At 41.0% G+C, this 22,538-nt stretch overlaps 1 protein-coding gene across 1 annotated transcript; it reads left to right on the top strand.

The window, feature by feature from the left end:
- The first annotated feature begins 18,274 nt into the window (after positions 1-18,274).
- Positions 18,275-21,890, top strand: ADRB3 (adrenoceptor beta 3). The gene has a single exon (XM_051975516.1). The coding sequence runs from the start codon at positions 18,411-18,413 to the stop codon at positions 19,716-19,718; it is 1,308 nt and encodes a 435-aa protein (XP_051831476.1). The 5' UTR covers positions 18,275-18,410; the 3' UTR covers positions 19,719-21,890.
- The last annotated feature ends 648 nt before the right edge of the window (positions 21,891-22,538 follow it).

Here is a 22,538-nt window from a genome sequence, read left to right as displayed (position 1 = left end):
TGGAAAATTGTGTGTGCCCCAAGTGAAGGAGTGTGGAATTTATTGTTACCTACTTCATTGTGTGTAGGAAGTCTCTACTGTGTAAACCTCTGACTTCATGATCCTTCTGCAATACGCATCTTTGCGCACTGTGGATAAACAATTCTCTATTGGTCCCCAAGAACAATGGTTCCATCTTCTCTTCCCTAAACTGGCATCACATAAAACAGATTCCAGCCAGTTTACCCACCCCTCCCTCTCCTTCCTGGAACAAAGGCTGAGGGGTGGAGGGGCCGGGGGAACATCTTACCCCAAACTGAGATTTTTGATTCTCCAAATCCCATCATCCCGGCTCTGGGTGCAAGACTGTTGCCAAAGGCTGGGGAGGGAGGGGAATGAAAGCATTTAGGGAGTTGGAGGCCTCCTCCTTCTGCCTCTGGGACATACTAATGGAGTCCAGGAAAGGCTAAGGGGAGAACCTTTCTGAGAAAACCAGGGAACCTTCTACTCCCCCCACCTCCCAGGAGAGAATCAACATTCCAGGAACTGTTTACATTCTTTCCTTCCCTGCTTCCCTGCTCCCCCCACCAATCCTTCCTTAGACTGTACTTGCAGATAACTGTGCCCCCATAAACAAATCCATCCTGCTCTGGGGGAGCCCCCACCCACCCAGTCTTCCCTTGAGGTTAGGGGAAGACTCCTTTCCCTCCTCCTCCTCTAATCTAGTCTCCTTCAAAAGGAATCAGTGGAAATCTAGGTTAAGGGAGAAAGAAAAGGTGGGAGCTGATGTAGTTTATCCCAGTATTGGGGAGTCCCAGGTCCAGAGCTTCTCTGCTTCTGCATCTGTGCTTCACTCCATATTTTGTACAAACACCCCTCCTTTCTCAGTACTCCCAGTAAGCTCAGTAGCAGGATGAGATGAGAAGACATCTGAGCTGCTGATCAGTAACAATATTCCCTCCTTAGTGTTAGCACCCATTAGCTCTATGACCTATTAAATAATCTCATTCGGGGGCTTCAGTTTTTCTATCTGTAAAATGGGGAAGACAAGTATTTTTCCTTCACCAATATCTCACAAGACAATTCCACAGGATTTCATGAGACAGTGTTCCTAAAGGGATTTCTTAAGTCCTAAGGGTCAGAGTCAAGCTCAGGCTCAGGCTGGAGGCATACATGTGTGACTGTTTTTATCTCCATCTTCATCTAGCCTTGGGATAGAGTTTGAGAAGACAAAAATAAATGGGGGTGGGGTGGGAGAGGAGCTTGCCATAAAAAGTAAGGGAAGTCTGTGTTCATGGGAGGTTAAATGGGGTGGGGAAGACAGTAGGTGAATAGGTAGCCTGGGAGACTCTGCTCAAAGATAACCTCTTTGTTTCCCCAAAGGATGCTCTAGGATTTTTTTTTTTTTCCATTCTCTTTTTTATCATGGGAATAAGTTTCCCCCACCCCCAAGCAGCTGAGTTTATGTTTGCTTTGTACCATTTTGGATGGAGGCTTTAAGAGATTCCTAGAGCTAAAGAGTCTCTAGAACAGCTGAATATCCATTAGGATGTCTTTTTCCTTCTTTTCTCTTTCTCTCATTCTTTTCTGTCTCTTTCATTATTTTTTCTTTTTTTCCATTTTTCTTTCTATTCCATCCTTTTCCTCTTATTTTTAAATTTTCTCTTAGTCTCTGTTCTCTTTTTTCTCTAAGCTACAATTCATATCATGATCTCTTTTTCTATATTCTTTAAAAATTTTTATTTTTTATTTTTATATTACCTTTATTTAGAATATATATATATATATCTTTCTCAACCTACCCAGAAAGTCACCTCAGAACAAAAACTAAATAAAAAAAGGTGTTTTAATTAAATTTACCAACACAACTGAGTGAGAAAAAAAATGCAATATTTCCCCACAATGTTTCCTCTGGAAAGAAGGTTAGCTGTAACTTCTTATCTCTCTTTGGGGTTAAAACTTTCATATTAAATTACATGTTATGATCTCTAAAAAAATTTGAATTGACATTTCTTTTTCTTTTACCAACACTTCTTAATGCATCCTTCTCTCGAAGAGTCATCCCTTAGAACAAGAAGTCTATAAAATCTAACAAACACATAAAAAAGTCTGAGCTTCCACACCCATCACAGTCTCCCTCTGAGGCAAAAAAGGGGGAATTGGAAAGGATGCGCTCTCAGCTTGGATGTTAATTATTATACATCATGTACTCTTAACAAAGGGTTCTGGGGCAGGTCATCTTTGTAATGTTTAGGGCTGTATAGTAAGCTCTCAAATGTCCATTGCTATTCCTTCTCCTCTTTCCTTTTTATTGGGAAATAGTAAAAGACATCTGGTCCCAGCTTGATGGGAAAGTAAATTGCCCTGCCTCCTTTTGACAAGGGAAAAAAAAAAGTGGCATTTCTCTTTCCTTCAAAAACAGGAAACACCCCCTTCCCCCACCCTTTCCCCCTGCTAGTGCCTGTCCCCCTGGCATCTGGATCTTTGCCGACTCAGACCTTCTTCCCTCTGCTCCCCCACCCCTTCTTCTTCCTTCACTTTACTGATGAGCTTTCAGTTACCCAACATGGATTGTACTGCCCAGATTAAAATCCAGAATGCTTTCCCCCCCAGCCAGGAAATGACTCCACCCCTTTGCTAATGGAAGGGGCCAGGCCCAGAGGGGTATCACTGCCTGTGAGAGAATAAACCATCCTCTCTGCCCGCCTTCCTTCCTTCCCAAAGCTCTGAGCCACCCTGGCTCTTTCTCAGGGGCTGCTTTCCCAAGGAAAGGTGTGGAGAGGTCTGGGTTGAAGAATGCTGGGGGTCAGGGATGCCATCTTGTACTTGTCAGATGGGGTAAATACATGGGCTGTTTCCAGCCTCTTCTTCTGGAAAAGAATAGAAAAGAAGGCATCTTGTTTTAACTGGCATTTTGTATTTGACATCTTTCATCTCGCTCCAACACCTTCCCCTCCCTCCCCAAACAAAACAAATCGAAACAAAACAAAACTGTGTTTGCAAAGCAATAAGCTAAAATAGAACTGGAGGCTTGCTTATAACATGAAGACAAAGTACCCCTCACCTCCTAAGCAGGGCGCTGAAAGCTACTGGCTGTCATAGACTGTGGGAGCTGGAAGAGGGATGTTTTAGGTCTCCCCTCCTCCTCCTTTTACACATAAGGAAACTGAGGCTCAGACTTAGCTGATGTGCTTGAGGTCACTCTCTGGCTGAGCTCTCATGTCAGAGTTTGAGGGAAGCTCTTCTGGGTCCTCTCACAAGTGCTTTTCCCAGGATACCATGTTCGCCAGAGGGCAAACTCCCACTGAAATGTCTCTCTCCTTCATTGGTCTGTTCTACCTCCACCTCTGACCCGTGAGGTTCTTTGGCAGGTCACCACAGCACAGAAATGGCAACAGAGGCAGGATCTTGAGATCCGGATAATTATAACTGACATTTATTGGGTGGCGGCTCAGTATAGTGGGAAAAGTTCTGAATTTGGACTTAAAAGACCTGAGTGTGAATCTTAGCTCTATTGTATACCATATGGGTGAGAGTAGAAAGTCACCTAAAAGGGTGATTAATGAAGCTAGAAGACCTTTAATACTCCTTCAGAAGCATCAAGTTGATACAGTGGTTGGAGGACTAGCCCTGGAGTCAATTCAGATCACATCTCAGGTACTTACTAGCTGTGTGATCCTGGGTAAGTCACTTAGCCCCATTTGCCTCCAAAAAATCTCAAAACAAAACATACTCCTTCATGCTCTAAATCTAGGAGATGTCTGAAATTCTTTACAGGTGAAGAAATTAAGGATCTGAGGAGTTAAATGACTTAACCACTGTCATACAACTACTAAGTGTCTGGGATGGAATTTAAGCTCAAGTCTTGCTGTATTTAAATTCAGTATGCTATGATAAATGTGGAAATATGTTTAGGAGAATGGCACATGTTTAACCTATATTGGATAACTTGCTATGTAGGAGATGGAGATGGAGGGAAGAGTGGGAGAAAAATTTGGAACACAAGGTTTTGTAAGGGTGAATGTGGAAAATTATCTTTGCGTGTATTTTGAAAATACAAAGCTCTTTTTAAAAATAAATAAATTCGGAATGTTATCCACACTGCCTATGTTCAGCTACTGAAGAGACTAGAAATAGGTTTCTAGAAATTAATACATCAGAGAGTTCAGGATAGGAATAAGCATATAGCTCTTTTTGCTTTACCTCCTCTTCCCCCTGATATTCAACAGGGTCTTTGAATGCCAAGGACTTCAGTGACGTGTGTGGTGGGGAAAGGAGACAAAGCTAGGGTGTTAGAACTGGATTCAGCGTGTGGTGGGATGCTGAAATGTTTACTGTGAGCATTTACATCTCAGAAATTAGCAAACACTACAAAGTAAACTGAGATTTATTGTTTTATTGATTGTCTAGATTTAAGACAGGGATGTAGGAAATGTTAATAATGCAGATTAAACTTAAAAATATAGCCTGGTTACAATTTTTTCCTTTGGGTTTGTTAAACATTTATCTGCTTATCTGTCTAAGAATTCTGTTTTCACCAGGATGGCAGAAGAACTTTTTATCAGTCTCTTCCCTTGTGATCACCAATTAAAATAAGACATGCTAGATCTTCATTTAAAAATAGCTTGTTGGAATAGTGGACAAAGTGCTGGGTCCAGAATATGGAAGACCTGAATTCAAATTTAGCCTCAGACACTTAGTAAGGTGGGTGACTCTGGGCAAGTCACTTTATTTCTAACTGCCTCAGTTACAAGTATATAATGGGGTAATATTAGTGCCTATATTCCCGGGTTGTTATAAAGTCAGACCATTCTGGCTTTTTCGTTTTACTTTTTTTTCTTTAGATTATGAATTCTTGGAGGACAAGGACTCTCTTTGCCTTTTTCTCTCTCCCCAGCACTTAGGATAAAGCCTGGACACAGTAGGCATTTAATAAATGCTTTAAAAATGTCAGTTAACTGACAGACTAAATGGGTCTGTGAACTCAAAGACCAGCACACACATCATCAATAAAGATCTCAATTTCCCCATATCTTTTCATCTAGTGTTATGTTCATCCATCTTTTTTTCTATAAATCTATATAGAATTCATTCAGTGTATTCACTATAGATCATCTGCTGTTTTATTCATTCTGAAATATCTGAGGCCGACCTATTTAGCATTTGGCTATCCATGCTTGCTATATCATTGCCCTCCTCCTCTCCTTTATAGAGCATCTTCCTCAAAAACCCAGTAAAGCATCACCTTCTGCATGAAAATTTTTATTACTTTACCTTCTCTCTTCCAACTACAGGTATCCTCATCCCAAACCATCACATATGAACTATAGCTATACCTCCGTAGTAGATGCTTCATAAATGTTGATTGATAGAACTGAAAATGAAATAAAATTGAATTTTAAAATACTGATTAAGTGATTGCACATTAGATCATCTGTGATTTTGATTCCAAAATCGTGTGTACTGTGATTTATAATCATATAACATAATCAGGAGAACGTTGGTGTTAAAGAAGTTTTTTTTTTATATTAAGTAGGTCTGAATCATTGAAAATACTATAATTGAGTTCCTAAATAAGATCCAGATGACCTTTTCTTAATTTTAGACTCAACTCTCTGTCCACCTATAGAACTATTAAGATTATACACACTCACATACATACAACTTAACATATATATATATATGTATGTATATATTTACATATACACATGAAATGGTGAATTGATCAATAAAGGCCCAGCTTTTATGCCCATACATAGCATGTTTAATCTGATGCAATCACCATTTGGACTTTGGAACACAGGCAGATATTTGATGATTGTTTCCTCTGCCAACTGTGTAGTAAATAAATGGATTTTTGGCTACCTATTGACCCAGAAATAGGTATGCATATAAAAGATTCTTATGGAGATCATTCGTTCTTTTTCCTCTCCTGGTGGCAAGTAAGAAGGATAAGTTGTTTGGGTCTCTGGGTTAGCTAACGCCTAGGTTAGCTTTTGGCCTCCTCTCAAGCAGATGACCTGTTACTATTGAGAGAGATAATACCATTGCCAGCTACTACTCCCTTTTCCTGACTGTGACTTCAGGCTGACATGTGGCTTGTGAATGCATTGCCCTTGGGTAGAGGGGTTTTGGAGATGGAATGGACTCTACTGAGCTCTGAAAGTTTGGGAAAGGCACCTGAGGTCAGAGAGGTCCATTCCAGAGTTTGCTGACTGCTCTGCCAGACCAGTCCAAAAGAACAATAGGGATCCAGCCCATTAGTACCTTGACAGCTATAATCTAAAAGTACTAAAGGAGAGAACAACTTGTCTATTAAATATGCTGCGTGCAGAAGTGAACTTGGCATGGGCAAATGACTTATAGCAAGTTTTTTTATGTTTTAATATTTTTAAAAATTTTCTCCAGTTATATGTAAAACATTTTTTTAGAATTTAGAATTCTGAGGAGGAGATAAAGCAAAATTTTCTCTAGGAACCTGATTTGATTATGTGTATGTGGTTTATGAGAGTAAGTTTAGGGGATTGCTATATATCTATAGATAATACCTATGCACATATATATGTATGTACATAGATAAAGATAAATAAACTTATGTACACTTGTCTTTTCTTTTTTAACTGAACCTGTGATTTCATTGGTGTGAGAAAATCAATGAGAAATCTCCCTCTTTCTTCCATCTCACTCTTTCACACTCTCTCTTCCTCATTTTCTTTCCCTCTCTTCCTTCTTCTCTTTGCCTCTGTCTTTTCCTTTTTTCTCCCTCCTTCCTTCTCTAAATTTTCTCCTTCCTTTCCCTCCTTCCCTCTTTTTCTCTTTCATATGTTAAACATCTCTGTGATTTTTGCTTTGTGATTAATGCTATTTTCACCAAAACAGATAAAAAAAACCAAGTAACTCTATGACTTTAGATATGATTTGAGAGTTACAGAGGTTAAAAAATTCTCGTATGTCCACCTTGGGGATAAGTCTTTTCAAATGTACCAGAATTGGTCCTTGGAACAGGTCTTTTGGTCCTGTATTTGAAACCTTGTTTTTGAGAAGGCCTGTCAGAACTTTTGCTCCATGGCTAAGGGCTTACCTTTCCACTACACTGGAATTTAAAATAAGACTTTAGTGGAAAATATGTATGCATAAATACATAAATGGTCTAATCTCTCGCTCGTATAAAACATGCATGCATACATGTATACCTACAGACTAATTTAATATCTATCTGGATTAATGTCAAAGTTTGGTCAATATGTTGTTTCAAGTAGGAATTACAGTGGGTAGGGATTGGGTCTAGAATCAGGAAGACCAGCCTGAGTTCAAATCTAGCCTCAGATATTTACTAGCTCTACGACATTGGTCACATCACTTAATTGGTCTACCTCAGTTTTCTTATCTATAAAATGGGGATAAAAAATACTATCTACCTCCTAGGGTTGTTGTGAGGACAAAATAAGATCATATTTGTAAAGGACTTGGCATAGGGCTTGGCATATGTTAGGTGCTCTCTAAATGCTTATTTTCCTTTCTTCAATTTTATCTTCTCATGTGTATAGTTAAGAATCTCTGGGGAGCAGCAAAATATTACTGTGAGCCAAATCTGTCTTTTAGTTCTTAGACTATACAAAAAATAGGTGGGGTAGGGCCAGCCTGAGGGCTGTAGTTGCTGACCCCTGGGTTAGCCCAATCTTTTTCATATTTCTATGGATTTTATTGAGAAAGTTTTGGAGTATTGCAGTGTTTGATACAATTGGTACAAATTCCACACATGAAGAGTAATAGTTGAAAGATCTTGCCATCCTGTTAAGATCTGCAATATAAAAAGTCGGGATCTGAGATCTCTGTGTAAGGTTATTGCCTTAGGATTATTTCCTGGGTAGTGATCTGAGCCCTTGAATGTTAAAACTTTGATTTTTTTTTTCAAATTTCTCAAGGTGAGTCTTCAGGAAATACATAAGAATTGTTGATCAATTGTTGAATTGCTTTACACTGACTTGGACCTCAAATGTCTTGATGTGGAAGCTCTATCAGAGGGCAGAGAGAACTTCTCAACCAGTAGGGAAAGGCTCCTCAGTTTTCCTTTCAATTCCATCTAACATACTCTTTTTTAAAAAAATATTTTAAAATATTAAATATTTAAATAAGTATTGCCACATGTCAATTAAGTTAACATGGGGTACTGGGGAAGATGAAAAGATAAATATAATGTGGTACTGTCATCAAAGACCTTGCATACTGATAAGGAAGATTAAAAGTGTTCATAAATAACATACTATAAAATAAGATTTCAGATATACCCTAGTTTAAGCACATTTATCCCTTCCACATCACGACTTTCCCCATTGCTGTTTTGCTATATTGAAGATCGGCTTAAAAAAATTAAACAGTAATTTTTTGGGGAGTTTAGCTGAAGTCACAGACTACACATGAAGGCCATAGACAACACAGAGTCTATGACCAAATATTTAACCCACATTTTACAATAAGATACTGTAAATACTCCATAAAAGCAACAGAAGAAAAGCAGACTTATTCTCTGTTACAAGAGTAGGGCCAAAAATTTTTATGCAGATTTTCCTGCTCTTGGGGCTGGGGGAAGGCCATTGTGCTTTGCCTCTTACTCCCCAAATGTGGAATGGATAACCATATTTTCACTTAGCTGGAACCTCTGAAAAGAAATAGCAGGAAATAAGGCTGGAAAGAACTAATTAACCTACTTTAAGAGAGTTTTTGGCATCAGCTGAGGGCTAAACAGAAAGTTATTGATCTAGTGCTGGACTTCAGGCTTCAGTGGACCCTGTCTACTTTATTAGGCCACCAGCCTCTCCTCTTGAAACTGATCCAGAGGACCTTGCCCTTTGTCTGTGTGACTTCCATTTTTCCTTACTTAAATCTGTACCCTAATGACTTGCCCCCCAATTCTTGCTTCTGCCCCTTTATCTTGTTGCCCATTCTCAGAACCTATTTCTTTTATCCCATTCCACAAAAGGATCATTTCTAAATGATTGTGTTGTTGGGATTCTTTTTTAAACAAGAAAAAAGAGAAAATGTGAATTCAGAGCCATCTCAATAACATAATAATAATTTCTTTGAATAGCTATACCCCCATACTTAGAATATTCCCTCCTTATCTCTGAATCTTACTTTCCAAAAAAAATTAACTCAAGTCTCTTTTGTATGTAGCCTTTCTTGATCTCCCCACTCCAGCTGCTAATATCTCCCCACCCAAAAAAGACCTTGTTTTTATTTTGGACATATTTTGCATTAAGTGACAGTATTGCCAAGTAGATTGAGAACATATTTTACCCAGGATGATCTGGGTTCAAGTATCCCTTCTGGAATGGAAGCTTGAACAAAATCATTTATCCTCTCAGGGCCCCAGGAAACTGAGACTATAATCTGAAAAGTCATGAGCCATTTGTTTTGATAGAAAAACCTCACCCCCACTTCAGTGTAAAGTTCAACAAATCAATGAAAGTGTAGGGTCAGTTCAAAAAATATTTTTATATATTGTATATGTACATGCTGTCTCTTGAACAAAATGTAAACTCCCTTAGGGAAAGGATTATTTCCTTTGTATTTCTAGCTCCTAATATACTGCCTGGCACATAGTAAAAGCAATAAATGCTTGGTGATGTATTGATTGATAAGATAGATAAAAGAAAACTACCTTCCCTGGAGGCTCTAAATAAAGCTTTTCCATCTAATTACAGTTTCCTAAATCTGGCCTGGTCTATACTAATTATCTCTAGTCTCCTAGTAACCCCCAGATGAGAATGGTGTCTTCCTACTCTACTTCCCCTTCCAAATCCCTAAGCTGATTTTGGAATTTATCCAATGAGGCTGTCTGGCCCAAGTTCATGAGTCCATTGTACAATCCTAGGCTTATTAAAAGTCAATCAGGATACCTACTGAATGCAAGGAGAATTTTTGACACTATCTACATTGCTACATAATCATTGGTTATCAAATTTCTCCTCCCTAAAGAGATTAAACAAAAGAGAAAAAAATTACAAAACAAGCATAGACAGTATTTTCATTACCTCAAAAATTCAGAATCATTCAGCCTACTACCGAATACATAACTTCCCCCCCAACCCAAGTTCACAAAAGCCAAAGCTATTTGTTAGAATTGCCTTGTGAAAAACAGCCTGACCCTGGAATGAGGAAGCCAGGGAGGCAAAAAAGAGGTATTGAATCTTTCTACATAATATGTTACAATTAAGAATAAACAATTCCTCTCATTGGGTCAAATACCAAAAAGAAAAATGAGGAAGCTGACTTTAAATCTTGCCTCAGACACATAACTAAAAGTTTGATTTTGGGGAAAGTCACAACCTTTCTCAGTTTTAGTGTCTTCTCTGTGAAATGGGGATCATAATAACTTGTTGGGAAGATGATACAAGATAACATGTAAAATATTTTATAAAACTTCAAGTGTTATGTAAATACTATTATTATTAATCTTGTTTTTTTTTTTTCCTTTTTGGGGACAAACAAGGTTAAGTGACTTATCTAACTAGTAAGGATCAGAGAGTTAAATTTGAATTCAGCTCTTTCTGATTTCAGGATCAGTGCTCCTAGCTGCCCTTATTATTATTATTGCACATTTACTTTTATCTATTGTTTTTGTTTACTGGGAAATATTTTTCATGCTTAACTGGGGAGTCATACAGAATCCCAACTACCTGATCCTGCCTGAGACCAAAGCTACAAGAAGATGGTTGTGATGATGGTTTTGGGGGAGAAGGGGACAGTGAGGATGAAGAGCAGGGGAGAAAATACCAGCCCCCATGTTTAGAGCACATACAAATATATTCCCTGAGACACTCATAGGTGCTTAGAGATCGACTCTGATCAGACTACACTTGGAATCTTGTCATTTCTATTTCATTTTAGGAAGAATATTGATGAGTTAAAGTCCAGGTTTTTAAACTGTGGTTCTCCCAAAAAAGTGTCTTTTAATTATGTTTTATTATCGGTAAATGTTTGATTTGTAGACCTATTTTATATACTTATATACCTGAGATCCCACAAAAATTTTTCAGGCAAAAAGGGGCTATAAGTGGAAAAATTAAAAAAGCCCTGAGATGGAGCATAGCTACAAGTGATGATTAGAGTGGTGATGTGCCTTAGAACCCTGCTCATAGCATCTAGTTGAGGATTAGTTGTTTGTCCATGACATCAGGGAGGTGATACCAATGACTCACAAGTGAATTAAATTTAAGTGAGAGAGGCTGGGCAAGATCACCTGCCTCACTTTTCCCTGCAGAGAAAGATCAGGACGACTGGAGATGGTCCAGGATGCAATGGGAGACCTTGGTCTTTTTAAATTAAGATCTTCAAGACTGAAGTCACACCCATTCAGTGATTGAGGCTAGGTAGCAAATGAAGCAGCAAGAGATAGAAAGAGAAATTCCACTTAAAATAATTGTAAACGAAATAAATTATTTGGGAGTCTACCTGCCAAGACAAACCCAGGAACTGTATGAACATAGTTACAAAACTTTCCCCTCTTCCAAGCTACCCTATTTTTTCCCAAGTCACATCCTGTGCTGGAGGCACAGGACCTTCGGAGGCCAAGAGCACGGTTCAAGGATATATGATTGTCAAGGACAGAGAATCAAGAGCAGGGACCAGCCACCGGGGGTCTGGCTGGAAGCTGGACGAAGATCTTGAAAGGAGCAGGGGCCAGAATGGAACAAAGATTTCCTCTCTGGGCTGCAGAGTTCTCAAGCCAAGTATGATCTAGCAGTGGAGATGATAGTAGTCTTTCTGTTAGTTTTTTTTTTTATTTGGAGTTTTTGTTTTGTTTTGTTTTTAAGGTTATTTGTTGTTGTTTGGTGGGAGAAGGGGAGGAGGACAATGAGAATACTGTACAGTAAAGTTAACATAGTGGTTTTTTTTAGTGCAGATTTCTTTCAGAATTTTTAAAGTAAGTCAAATTTGTGTAGTATAAATTTATATAAAATGAGAGTTCTCTGTAATTGGGTTCCCAGCACCTAGCAAAGTACCTTTTAGGTACTTCATTCATTGATATATACTCAGAACTGTAACAGCACTGTAGTTAGCTATCTAGGATGCAATGGCAAAGAGATCCAAAGGTAAACACTCACCACTAAATTTTTTTATGAATATAAACAATTTCAGTGCCAAAATTATTCTTTTCATCTCTGTATATTTATTTTGAGACATTAAATGTGTCATATTGAAGCCCCAAAGGCCTTAGTGAACAACAATCCACAGTAGAATATAATTTCTTTGAGGTCAGAGACTGACTTTTATTTTGTTTCTGTTTCCCTAATGCCTGACTTTGAACCTTGCAAATAGGTAAGGGCAGCAAGTTGGCTCAGTGAATAGAGGGGCCTGGAATCAGAAAAACTCATCTTCTGGTTTACCAATCTGACCTTACTAGCTACGTGACTTTGGACAAGTCATCTAATCCTGTTTGCTTCAGTTCCTCATCTGTAAAATGAACTGGAGAAGAAAATAGCAAACCAGTCCAGTATCTCTGCCAAGAAAACCCAAATGAAGTCACAAAGAATTGGACATGATTGAAAAAAAATAACAATCATTTAAGGTTTGGCACATAAATGGCATTCAGGAAAAGCCTTGATTGATTGATTAAAGCAATGGCTGTTTGGGGAATGGAGAGGAGATAGAAATATTTGGAAATGAAGGTGATATAAAATTTCTTTTTGAGACTGAAACTGTGGTTTCCTCTCTCAAGAAGAAATGGTGCTCTACCAATGCAGATTGACATGTGATTTATAACTTCAGAGTATTAGAGGGACTGGAAAGCAGTCTATTCAAGTGTTTGCCTATGATTACAAAGCCATTTATTTATAAGAGATGGGATTTGAATCCAGGTCTTGTGGACTCTGAAACCAGTTTTTTATCCACCATGCCATGTTTTCTCTCAAAATAAGGGATAATTATTTATCCATATCTATCTGTCTGTCTTGCTAAAGGGGGAGTGGGAATGAGTGGGATACCAATTTTCAAACCTTACACAGTGTATATGCAGTTAATTTTGTCTCACCCAGAACTGGGTAAGTGCATATATTTGTGCATGTCTGTGGTCCTGTGATAGACATTCTGTAATTGGATGTGAACCCTGGGATGAGGATGCTCCTGGGCTATGGCAACTTCTTCCATCATAGACTGTTTCAAGTCTCCCTGCTGATCCATATTCTAAGGCACAGTAGTTAGCTACCTGTCATCTGGGAAATAGGGACCAGACTCTCTCCATGAGCAATGTCTTGGGGGTGAGGGTGAGCTGTTTCCTCATACATAAATATTATATCAGGAGATTTAACCCCAATAATTGCAGAAATCCACATTTGCTTATTTCCAAGGGCACCAGGAAGGTCATCTGGGAAATAGGGACCAGACTCTCTCCATGAGCAATGTCTTGGGGGTGAGGGTGAGCTGTTTCCTCATACATAAATATTATATCAGCAGATTTATCCCTAATAATTGCAGAAATCCACATTTGCTTATTTCCAAGGGCACCAGGAAGGTCATCTGGGGAATATGGGCCAGTCTCTCTCTATGGGCAATGTCTGCTTCTATTCAGAGTTGGATGACCTCCATCAAGCAGGCTGGGCAAATTCCCATGGTGCCAATCACTAGGCAAGAACAAGCCAATTCCTCCCTGATCCCGAACAAAAAAGTGCAAATAAATGGCATATACCACAAGACTACTGGGGACAGGTGATCCCGCTGCCTACTCAATCAAAAGGTATAAACAAGAGAATTCCATCTGTTTTCATGAAAATCTGTCAAAAACGAAAGCTTGGAATAGGAAAGAATGAAAGTAAAAGGGAAGAGTTCTTGTTTTTTCTCAGAAAGCTTTGGTTTATCAAAGAGATCCTTGAATTTCTTTCCTAATTCCTGGTATTGTTGTCCATTGAATTCTGTGTTGCTTGATATTCTCATCCAGATCAACACAACACTAGAAATGATATGAATCCAAATTTCTACATTGCTTGAAGGTTTGCAAAAACCCTTCAAGGTCCAATGGAATAAACACTGATATTCCTAGTTTATAGACTTAGGAGACTAAGTTTCAGAGTAATGGACCCAGGATCATAAAAGTAGAATATTTTGCTACTGACACTTAAATTCTAGGGCTTTGAACTCTAAGACCAGTGTTTTTTCCATAACTCCATGCTGTCTCATATATTCTTTTATGTGCCCCAGGAAGACTATCCTTCTGAGTCCAAATCTGGCCTTAGATATTGCCTACCTGTGTGATCCTAGGCAAGTCACTTAACCATATTTTTCTCACTTTCCTCATCTATGAAATGAGCTAGAGAAGGAAATGGTAAACCACTCCAATCTCTGTCAAGAAAACTCCAAATGAACACATAGAGAGTCAGAAATGCCTGAACAACTTAACAGCAAAGAATAGTTTGGGACAGATAATTCAGGCTCTTGGTTTTCAATGACACCAGTAGGATTGTGGAAAGAGAACTCTCCTTAGAGTGGGAAGAGTTTGAGTCCTGAGCTATTTGACTTTTGCCAAGTCACTTACCTCTATGTTTCTGTTTTGTCATCTGTAAAGCAAGGATAATAATTCTGATACTAGATATCTCATGTTTTGAGGTGAAGAATTTTGCCTCAGTTTCCTCAATTATAAAATTAGTTGGGAAAGGAAATGACAAATCACTGCAGTGTCTTTGCCAAGAAAACCCCAAATGGGAATCATGGAGAGCGACTAAACAACAAATATTGTCAGATGTTGACTGATCTAAGAATTTATCAAATTCAAATAAGAACCATTTAATTCACATGACTTGGAAAATTAAAAGATATTGTACAATTTAGAGCTAGAAGGGACCCTAGAGATAATCTGATCTACTCCCTCCCCTTTCACTGGGAGGCATTGTGCTGTAGTGGAATGTTCTTTTGGGGGTTATGGAATCTGGATTTGAGTCCCAAATCATGAGACCACAGACAAATTAGATCTCAGTTTTGTTGAATTAAATGACCTCTAAGTTCTATATCTGTTCCAAATCTATTATCCTGATTTATAGATGAAGAAATTGAGACCAAGAGAAAAGTGGACATCCATTTTTTAAAAAAAGGCATGAACTTCTTAAACACTAAAGAAAAGCTTGCTCCCAAACTTTTTGGAGTTATTTGATTTGTTGGCAATCCCCCAACTTCTGGAATATAGAAATACAAAGTTTTGTATGAATACATTTATTTTAGAAATTAACTTTCTTTTTTAGAAAGTCTCCTGATAACTGGTGTGTTACAAAATCAGAACTAAGGAGGTTTCTTAGGGTTTCCACCCTAACAAATAGACAACAGTCTCAAAATAAAAGATTGGAAGCCAGCTGGAGCCAATGCCTCTTGTAGCTGTTTTGGGGGAATGGATTAGCAGAAGTTCTTAACCTGGGGTCTATGAACTTGTTCAATATGATTGGTTTCCTTTGTAATCCCAGGTCTATTATTTATGCATTTAAAAATATTCTGAGAAAGAGTTCACATCCTTCACCAGACTGCCAAAAGGCCTCTGTGACACAGGAAAATCAAGAACTCTTGGGCAAGGGTGGTATGTCCCCATTTATAGTCTGTAGGCATTTCCTGGCACCCAAAAGCTTAAGTTGAGGACTGCTTAGGCTTGAAGGACATCTTCTGAGAAGACACTGGCAACTTTTGGTCATGGGTAAGCCATTTGGTCCTTGGGAGATGAAAGTGCTTCCTTTTCTACATGGATAATTATAGGACCTTCCTCCCTATCCCCTTGCTCCTGGTTCTATCTTCCCTAGGGGTTGCTCAGCCCTCTGACATTGGATCCTGGGACTTGGCAGCATTCAAAAGAGGGACCATGGCCCTTGTAGGCATTTTTTCATGACCGTTTTCCCCCTTTTTGTCCCATTGTTTTTGAGGAGGTATCTGGGACCCAGCTTAAAAGGTCTAATGAAAAAAATCAGATCTTCCTGGTCCCCAACTTCAGCTCAAGATATAAATTTTCTAGCATTTCTTCTCCACCCCTAGCTAGAAAGGAACTGACTTACTGATTCTGTGAGCATCATCTTCAAAAATGGAACCCAGATTTGAAGTTCAGGTAGCAGAATCTGAGGGTAGATTTAGTTTAAGATATGAGGCAAATGTGGTTTTTCAGAATATTAGCTTCTTCCTCTGTAAAATTAACTGGATTTTTGAGCTGCTTCAAGTGGAAGGTAAAACTAATAAAACCTATCGAAGATGTGGCATTACAGGGGTCCTCACACCTTTTAAATAAGGGGCCAGTTCATTGTCCCTCAGACTGTTGGGAGGGCCGGACTATAGTAAAAACAAAAACTTTGTTTTGTGGGCCTTTAAGTAAAGAAACTTCATAGCCCTGGGTGAGGGGGATAAATGTCCTCAGCTGCTGCATCTGGCCTGCGGGCCATAGTTTGAGGACCCCTGTTATATCATACCATATCATTCTAAATATACGGTGACAGTTTACAATTTAGTTATTTAAAAAAAATTAACAAATTATTTCAAATTTGGAATACATGATTTTGCAAAGGTGAATGTTGAAAACTATCTTTGCATGTATTTTGAAAATAAAAAGCTATTATTAAAATTTTTAAAAATTATTTCAGGCAAATAGAGGGAATCCCACTTTAAAACATTTAGAGTGAGTTACAAAGGACTTATTTTTAGAATGTGGGAAATAGTAAATAAAAAAAAATCTCACCTTTAAATTAAGAGGTTCTCCTAGTTACTGTTTTTAAAAATGTATTCTTGCCCAGAAATCATAAGGGAAGTATACATCTACAGAGAAAGGAGAGATTATGACTTGTATGTAAATTGGAATTGTGATTTTACTGATAAAATTCCAATGTAGGGGATGTCCTCTACAAATACAGATTCATAGCTTCTCTTCCAATCAGTCTAGTAGAGTTGCCTGGGGATACTGAGAGGTTAAGTGATTTATCCAAGGTCACACTGCAGTTGTCTAGAGCAGAAACTTAACCCAGATCTTCTGAACTCTGATACAAGTTTTCTAGTCCCTAAACCACAGATGCTTTTTGCATACAAGGTCAATGAACATTTAGTCAATCAATCCAATAAACATTTATTAAAAACTCACAGTGTTTTATTAAATAAAATACTGGCTATAACAAAAAAAGGCAAAAGACATTTCTTGCTTTCAGGAGCTTGTTGTCTAATAAGGGGGACAATATGCAAACAACTATATGCAAACTATACACATATTAATTTGGAGATAACTGATAGAGTGAAAGCACTGGAATTACTGCTGGTTTTTAAAGGAAAACAAAGCCAGGAGACGGTAAGGAGTAGATTCCAAGCATAAAGTAAAAATGCTTTGAGTCTGGAGCTGAGTGTCTTGTTCCAGGAACAGTAAGGAGGTCAATATCACTAAATCTGGAGTTGAAAAGGTTGTTTGAAAGATAAGGGAAAGGCAGGTTATAAAGGATTCTGTACTGATAAATAAGAATTTTATATTTGATCCCGAAATGATAGGATCCATTGTTGTTTATTGAGTATGAGGGTGACCTAGTCATATATTAGCTTTAGGAAGATAACTTTGGTAGCTGAAAGGAGTGGAAAGAATTGTGGCTGACATACTCTTGCAAACAGTGCTAAATCCTAATGGAAGTATAACCATTTCTAAATACAACAGAAACTTCTCCCTAGGAGGGCAGGAGGGAAAGAAAATAGGGGGGATTTTTTGTTTTGTTTTGTTTTGTAAAGAGAAGTAAAAAGAATGGAAAAGAAAAACATGTATGCAAGGACTCGTGCAGCTTCACCTTTGAAATGCTGTTCAGAATAGAGCCCTGATGAGGAGAAAGGGTGATAATCCTCTTTGTCTAAATAAAAGAATCCCAAAGAGGATCATCCAAATAAATCAGAGACTACTGGAGGTATTCGAATCTGATTTATCCCTCGACTTCTTTCCTTAGGAAGCAGTGTCCCCTCATTGAGATTCTTGTTCTTTCTCTCCTCCTTGGTGAAAGGGATACCAAATTTTCCCTGTGGAGTCCAAGCTTTTACTAGTATATGGAAGCAGCACAAAGTTGGGGAGATAGTACAAAATTGGGGTAGGAAAGGAAACAGGATAGATAAAGATAGAATGAATTGCTCCAGATTAGCGAATGAAAAAGACAAATCCTTCCTTCTCTTTCTCTCTCTCCCCTCCATCCCCCTCCCCCCATTTTTCCCCCTTTTCTCTCTATCTCCACCCCTTTATTCCCCTCCTGGGACTATTGGCTGCTGCCCCTTTAAGGGCCGCCACTCCTCCCAGAACTGGTGGCACCGGGGGGGAAGGCCGAGCTTTGCTGGCCCCAGTCAGGCGGGGAAGATGGCCCAGGCCGGGGGAGCCGCTCCCACGCCCTGCCACCCCCTCCCCTAAGCTGGGTGAACTCGGCAATCCCCTCTCCCTCTTTCCCTCCCCTGCGCCTCAATCGGGAATGGCTCCGTGGCCCCATGAGAACAGCTCTCTGCCCGAATGGCCAGACCACCCAACGGTAGCGTCCGCCGTCACCAACACTAGTGGGCTGTCCGCGGCACCGTGGGCAGCAGCGGTAGCAGGGGCGCTTTTGGCTCTGGCTGTATTAGCAACCGTGGGAGGCAACCTACTGGTCATCGTGGCCATCGCCAGGACCCCACGGCTCCAGACCATGACAAACGTGTTCGTGACTTCCCTGGCTGCGGCTGACCTGGTGGTGGGGCTCCTGGTGGTGCCCCCGGGGGCCACCTTGGCGCTGACGGGACAGTGGCCATTCGGCGCCACGGTTTGCGAACTCTGGACCTCGATTGATGTGCTGTGTGTGACCGCCAGCATCGAGACTCTTTGCGCCCTAGCCGTGGACCGCTACCTGGCGGTGACCAACCCACTGCGCTACGGCGCCCTGGTTACGAAGCCCCGCGCCCGAGCGGCTGTCGTCGTGGTCTGGGTCGTGTCCGCCGCAGTGTCTTTCGCGCCCATCATGAGCCAGTGGTGGCGCGTAGGAGCCGACGCCGAGGCACAGAGTTGCCACTCCAATCCGTTCTGCTGCGCCTTCGCCTCCAATTTGCCCTACGCTCTGCTCTCCTCCACTGTCTCCTTCTATCTTCCCCTGCTCGTCATGCTCTTTGTCTACGCTCGGGTCTTTGCTGTGGCTACTCGCCAGCTGCGCCAGCTGCGTCGGGAGCTCGGTCGCTTCCCTCCAGAAGAGCCCCCTCCTTCCCCGCTGCCCCCTTCCCAAGGAACGCCCTTCACCCGTCCTGGGAGGGTCCATTCTTGCAGTCGCCGACCAGCGCGCCTGCTGCCCCTTCGGGAGCACCGGGCCCTGCGCACCCTGGGTCTCATCATGGGCACCTTCACCCTTTGCTGGCTGCCCTTCTTCGTGGCCAACGTGGTGCGCGCCCTCGGGGGGCCTACGCTGGTTCCCAGTTCGGCATTCCTCGCCCTCAACTGGCTTGGCTACGCCAACTCTGCCTTCAACCCCCTGATATACTGCCGCAGCCCCGACTTTCGCAGCGCCTTTCGCCGCCTGCTGTGCCGCTGCGGCCGCCGCCTGTACGCTCGGCCGCGCTCCCCGTGTCCCCGTCGTTGCCTTCCCCGAACTCCTGAAGCCTCCCCGGATCCAACCGCCGGAGTCGCGGGTGCTGTCAAGGTTGCCCAGAGCCAGGGGACAGAAGATGGGGACCAAGGCCGTGGGGCAAGGCGGCAGGGGACGTTCTCTGTGGGAGGGTCAGCGGGAGATGACTCAGACTGCCCAGTGCCCACAGCTTGAGGGGCAGGTACCAAGGAGTGAAGGGCCCTGGGACTGAGATAATGAAGGATACTTTGTGCCTTGCTCTAGAAACTTTTTTAAAAAGAAGATTGGGGGTGGGAACGCGTCAGGATAGGGAAAGATGAAGAAATATCGAGGGGCGAAAGAATCTGCTGAGGTTAGAAAAGGGGGTTCAGAAATAGGGAACCCAGAATTATCTATTGTAAATCTGGGGCAGGAGGCAAGAGGGAGAGTTGGCCCTTGGAGGAACACTGCATTCTTCAGCCGTCTGAAAGCTGGAGTGCATAGAGGGAGGGCGGTGCCCCATCCTGGGACTAAGGGCTACTATCCTACTTCGAGCTCTGGGGTGGGGTAGGGTCGGCGGGGCTGTGGTGGCTACAATTTGGGTCGCAGATCCTTGCTTTCAATACAAGCGCCAATTCCTAGCTCTCTCAGGACTGAAGCCCAGATGATTTCAGCCTCCATCTCTGCCCTTCCAAAGGTTTTACAGATCTCGAGCGAACCTGCCCACAGGCTGCTTGGAGAGTTAGTGAGAGTGAAAATTCTTCCCCAGGAGGAGGGGGCAGGGTGGAGGTGTAAGGTTAGGGAGTGGTAATGACTCCATCTCTCTGGGCATTACTCATTATTTAGTGATTTTTTTCCTAAGTCCTGTCAAGGATTCACCTGTCCCTACGCCTTTTTGCATCCTTCCCCGCTCTGCTTCCCACTCCCCACTCCCCACTCTCCATCTCCAGTGCCCTATTTTCCTCCTTTCCCCAGACTCAAGATGTCTATGCCTTTCAGGACTTTCAGGAGTTCCTTGCCTTGGATTGCAGCTGACAGAAACTGCAGTTGTTCATTGACGCAGACCCCTTGGAAGATCCGGGGAGCTCGGTCAGACTGTGTCTGAGACGGGGGTCTGTGGAGTGGTGAAACTGCCCGAGCTACGCCCTAACCTTCCACCCTGTGCCCTCCAGGACCAGCTATCTGTTGCTATGATAAGTTAAGGAGCTTGTTAGTTGAGAGAGAGTAGATCTTCCTAGTTCCTTCCAGATGTTACAGAGAAAATGGAGTCAGCTGCCAAAGCACCGACCTAAGCGGAATAACCTATCACTACCTCAGCAAGTGGGTGTATCTTTTCAATCTGCCCTCATTAGTCCCAGGAGCAGGAGGGATAAGCATTTATGTAGGGGGCACCCCATCTCTTTCACGTTGGTGCTGCATAATCGGATCTCAGGACAACCAGAGCATCCCCGTTCCATGCCTTCAGTTTTCTAGATCAGGAGATGGTGGCAACTCAGAGGATCTTTTGCAGTTTTCAAGCCTTTAGGAATATTCCCTACATGCTGCTGCCAGTGGTAAGAGTAAGGGATAGGAGAAATCCAAAAGTCTGGATTTTGCTCCTAGCTTCATTTCACCACTAAGCCTCATTTACCCTCATTTTTTTGGAGAGAGAACAACTCACATCTACCTCACAATACTATCAGAGGGACTCCTATTGTTGTGTGTGTGTGTATGTGGGAAGGGTACGCCCTTGAGTTTCTATAAACTCCTAGTGTTTATAGAAGGTGAACCTATTCTGTTGTTTTAAAATCGAATCAATAAATGTCACTACATAAACGAACTTCTTGCCCCTTTCTTCTCATTCCTTTTCCTTCCTGCCTCTGATTCATGTTCCTCTTTCCCCTACTTACTCCTTTATCTTGGTCTAGCTCCCAACACATCCAGTAAATTAGAGATAATCTTCATAACCAACCTTCCTCCCTTTTTCATCAAATCCCTCCAAACTTTTATCTTCAAGTTAAGCCACAAACTATTTTGGCAAAGGAGCCTGGGACTATTCAGAAATTAGGGCTTCTCCATCTGAAATATGATTAAATAGCAAAGTGATGGACCTTAGTATAGAAGTTAGTTGGACCCCAATTCAGGGTATATTTTGCCCACCTTGCTGTGAGCCTGAGGTGGGCACCAGGAACCCAGGACATCCAAGAGGTGGTCTTGTGTAACACTATACTTATTAATATATATGTGGTTGTGTGTATAGCTGGCTCATAGTGCATTGTTATAAGCCAGTGAGAGAAGATGTATCATGCTGTAAATATGTCCTGATCATCATCTTTGCTCCCTATACCCACTCCCCACTGCCTACAGAAATCTTTTATCTATTTCAAAGTAAAACTATTCTTTAAAACATTTCTATGCTCATTTTTAAACTTCTTTGGTCTGGACCTATGAATTGATTGATGTGAGAGTTATTAATGAGGAAATTCCCATTCACTGTTCCAGATCTACAATTTGTCTGTAACTCGTTGTTTTCGATTTGCTTTGGGACCTTGAGAGTTTAGTTGATTTGTCCATAATTGCACAGCTAATTAAGTATCAGAGGCAGGACTTATACCTTGAGCTTCCTCATTTCAAGGTCTCCTAGGTCCTCCAGACTGCTTCTGATGCTTTTTTTTTTTTTTTTTGTAAATTTGGAAAAAACCTCTTGCTTAATGATATTTGCAACAAGTTTTGTCCACATCAGTTTATAGAATAATTGATCAACACATTTATTGAGTACATGCAAAGCACTGTGGATGATGGAAAAAAAGAATAAGCCATGGTTTCTGTGTTCCAGGATGTTAGACTTTTGTATATTGGTATTAGAGTATGAATGAGATCTGGATTGTGTTGTCTATCCATTTCCTAGGAAACCAAGTTTCATTAGTTGGGACGTACATCTCCCAAGAATGATTTGTTTCCTTTTTGTTCAAAGCGCTGCTCCATCTCTGGAGTTGGAGACCCTGGAAGGTTTCTTGGCAAAGTCTCTGGTGGCCTTTGAAGGATGGCCCTTATTGA

Source organism: Antechinus flavipes, chromosome 2 (assembly GCF_016432865.1).
Source record: "Antechinus flavipes isolate AdamAnt ecotype Samford, QLD, Australia chromosome 2, AdamAnt_v2, whole genome shotgun sequence".
NCBI classification, from domain to species: domain Eukaryota; kingdom Metazoa; phylum Chordata; class Mammalia; order Dasyuromorphia; family Dasyuridae; genus Antechinus; species Antechinus flavipes.
The sequence above is the reverse complement of the archived record's forward strand: the minus strand, read 5'-3'. Positions and strand labels throughout refer to the sequence as shown.

Coding starts and splice junctions, on each gene's coding strand:
- ADRB3 (XM_051975516.1), top strand. CDS start 18,411: ATGGCTCCGTGGCCCCATGAGAACAGCTCTCTGCCCGAATGGCCAGAC.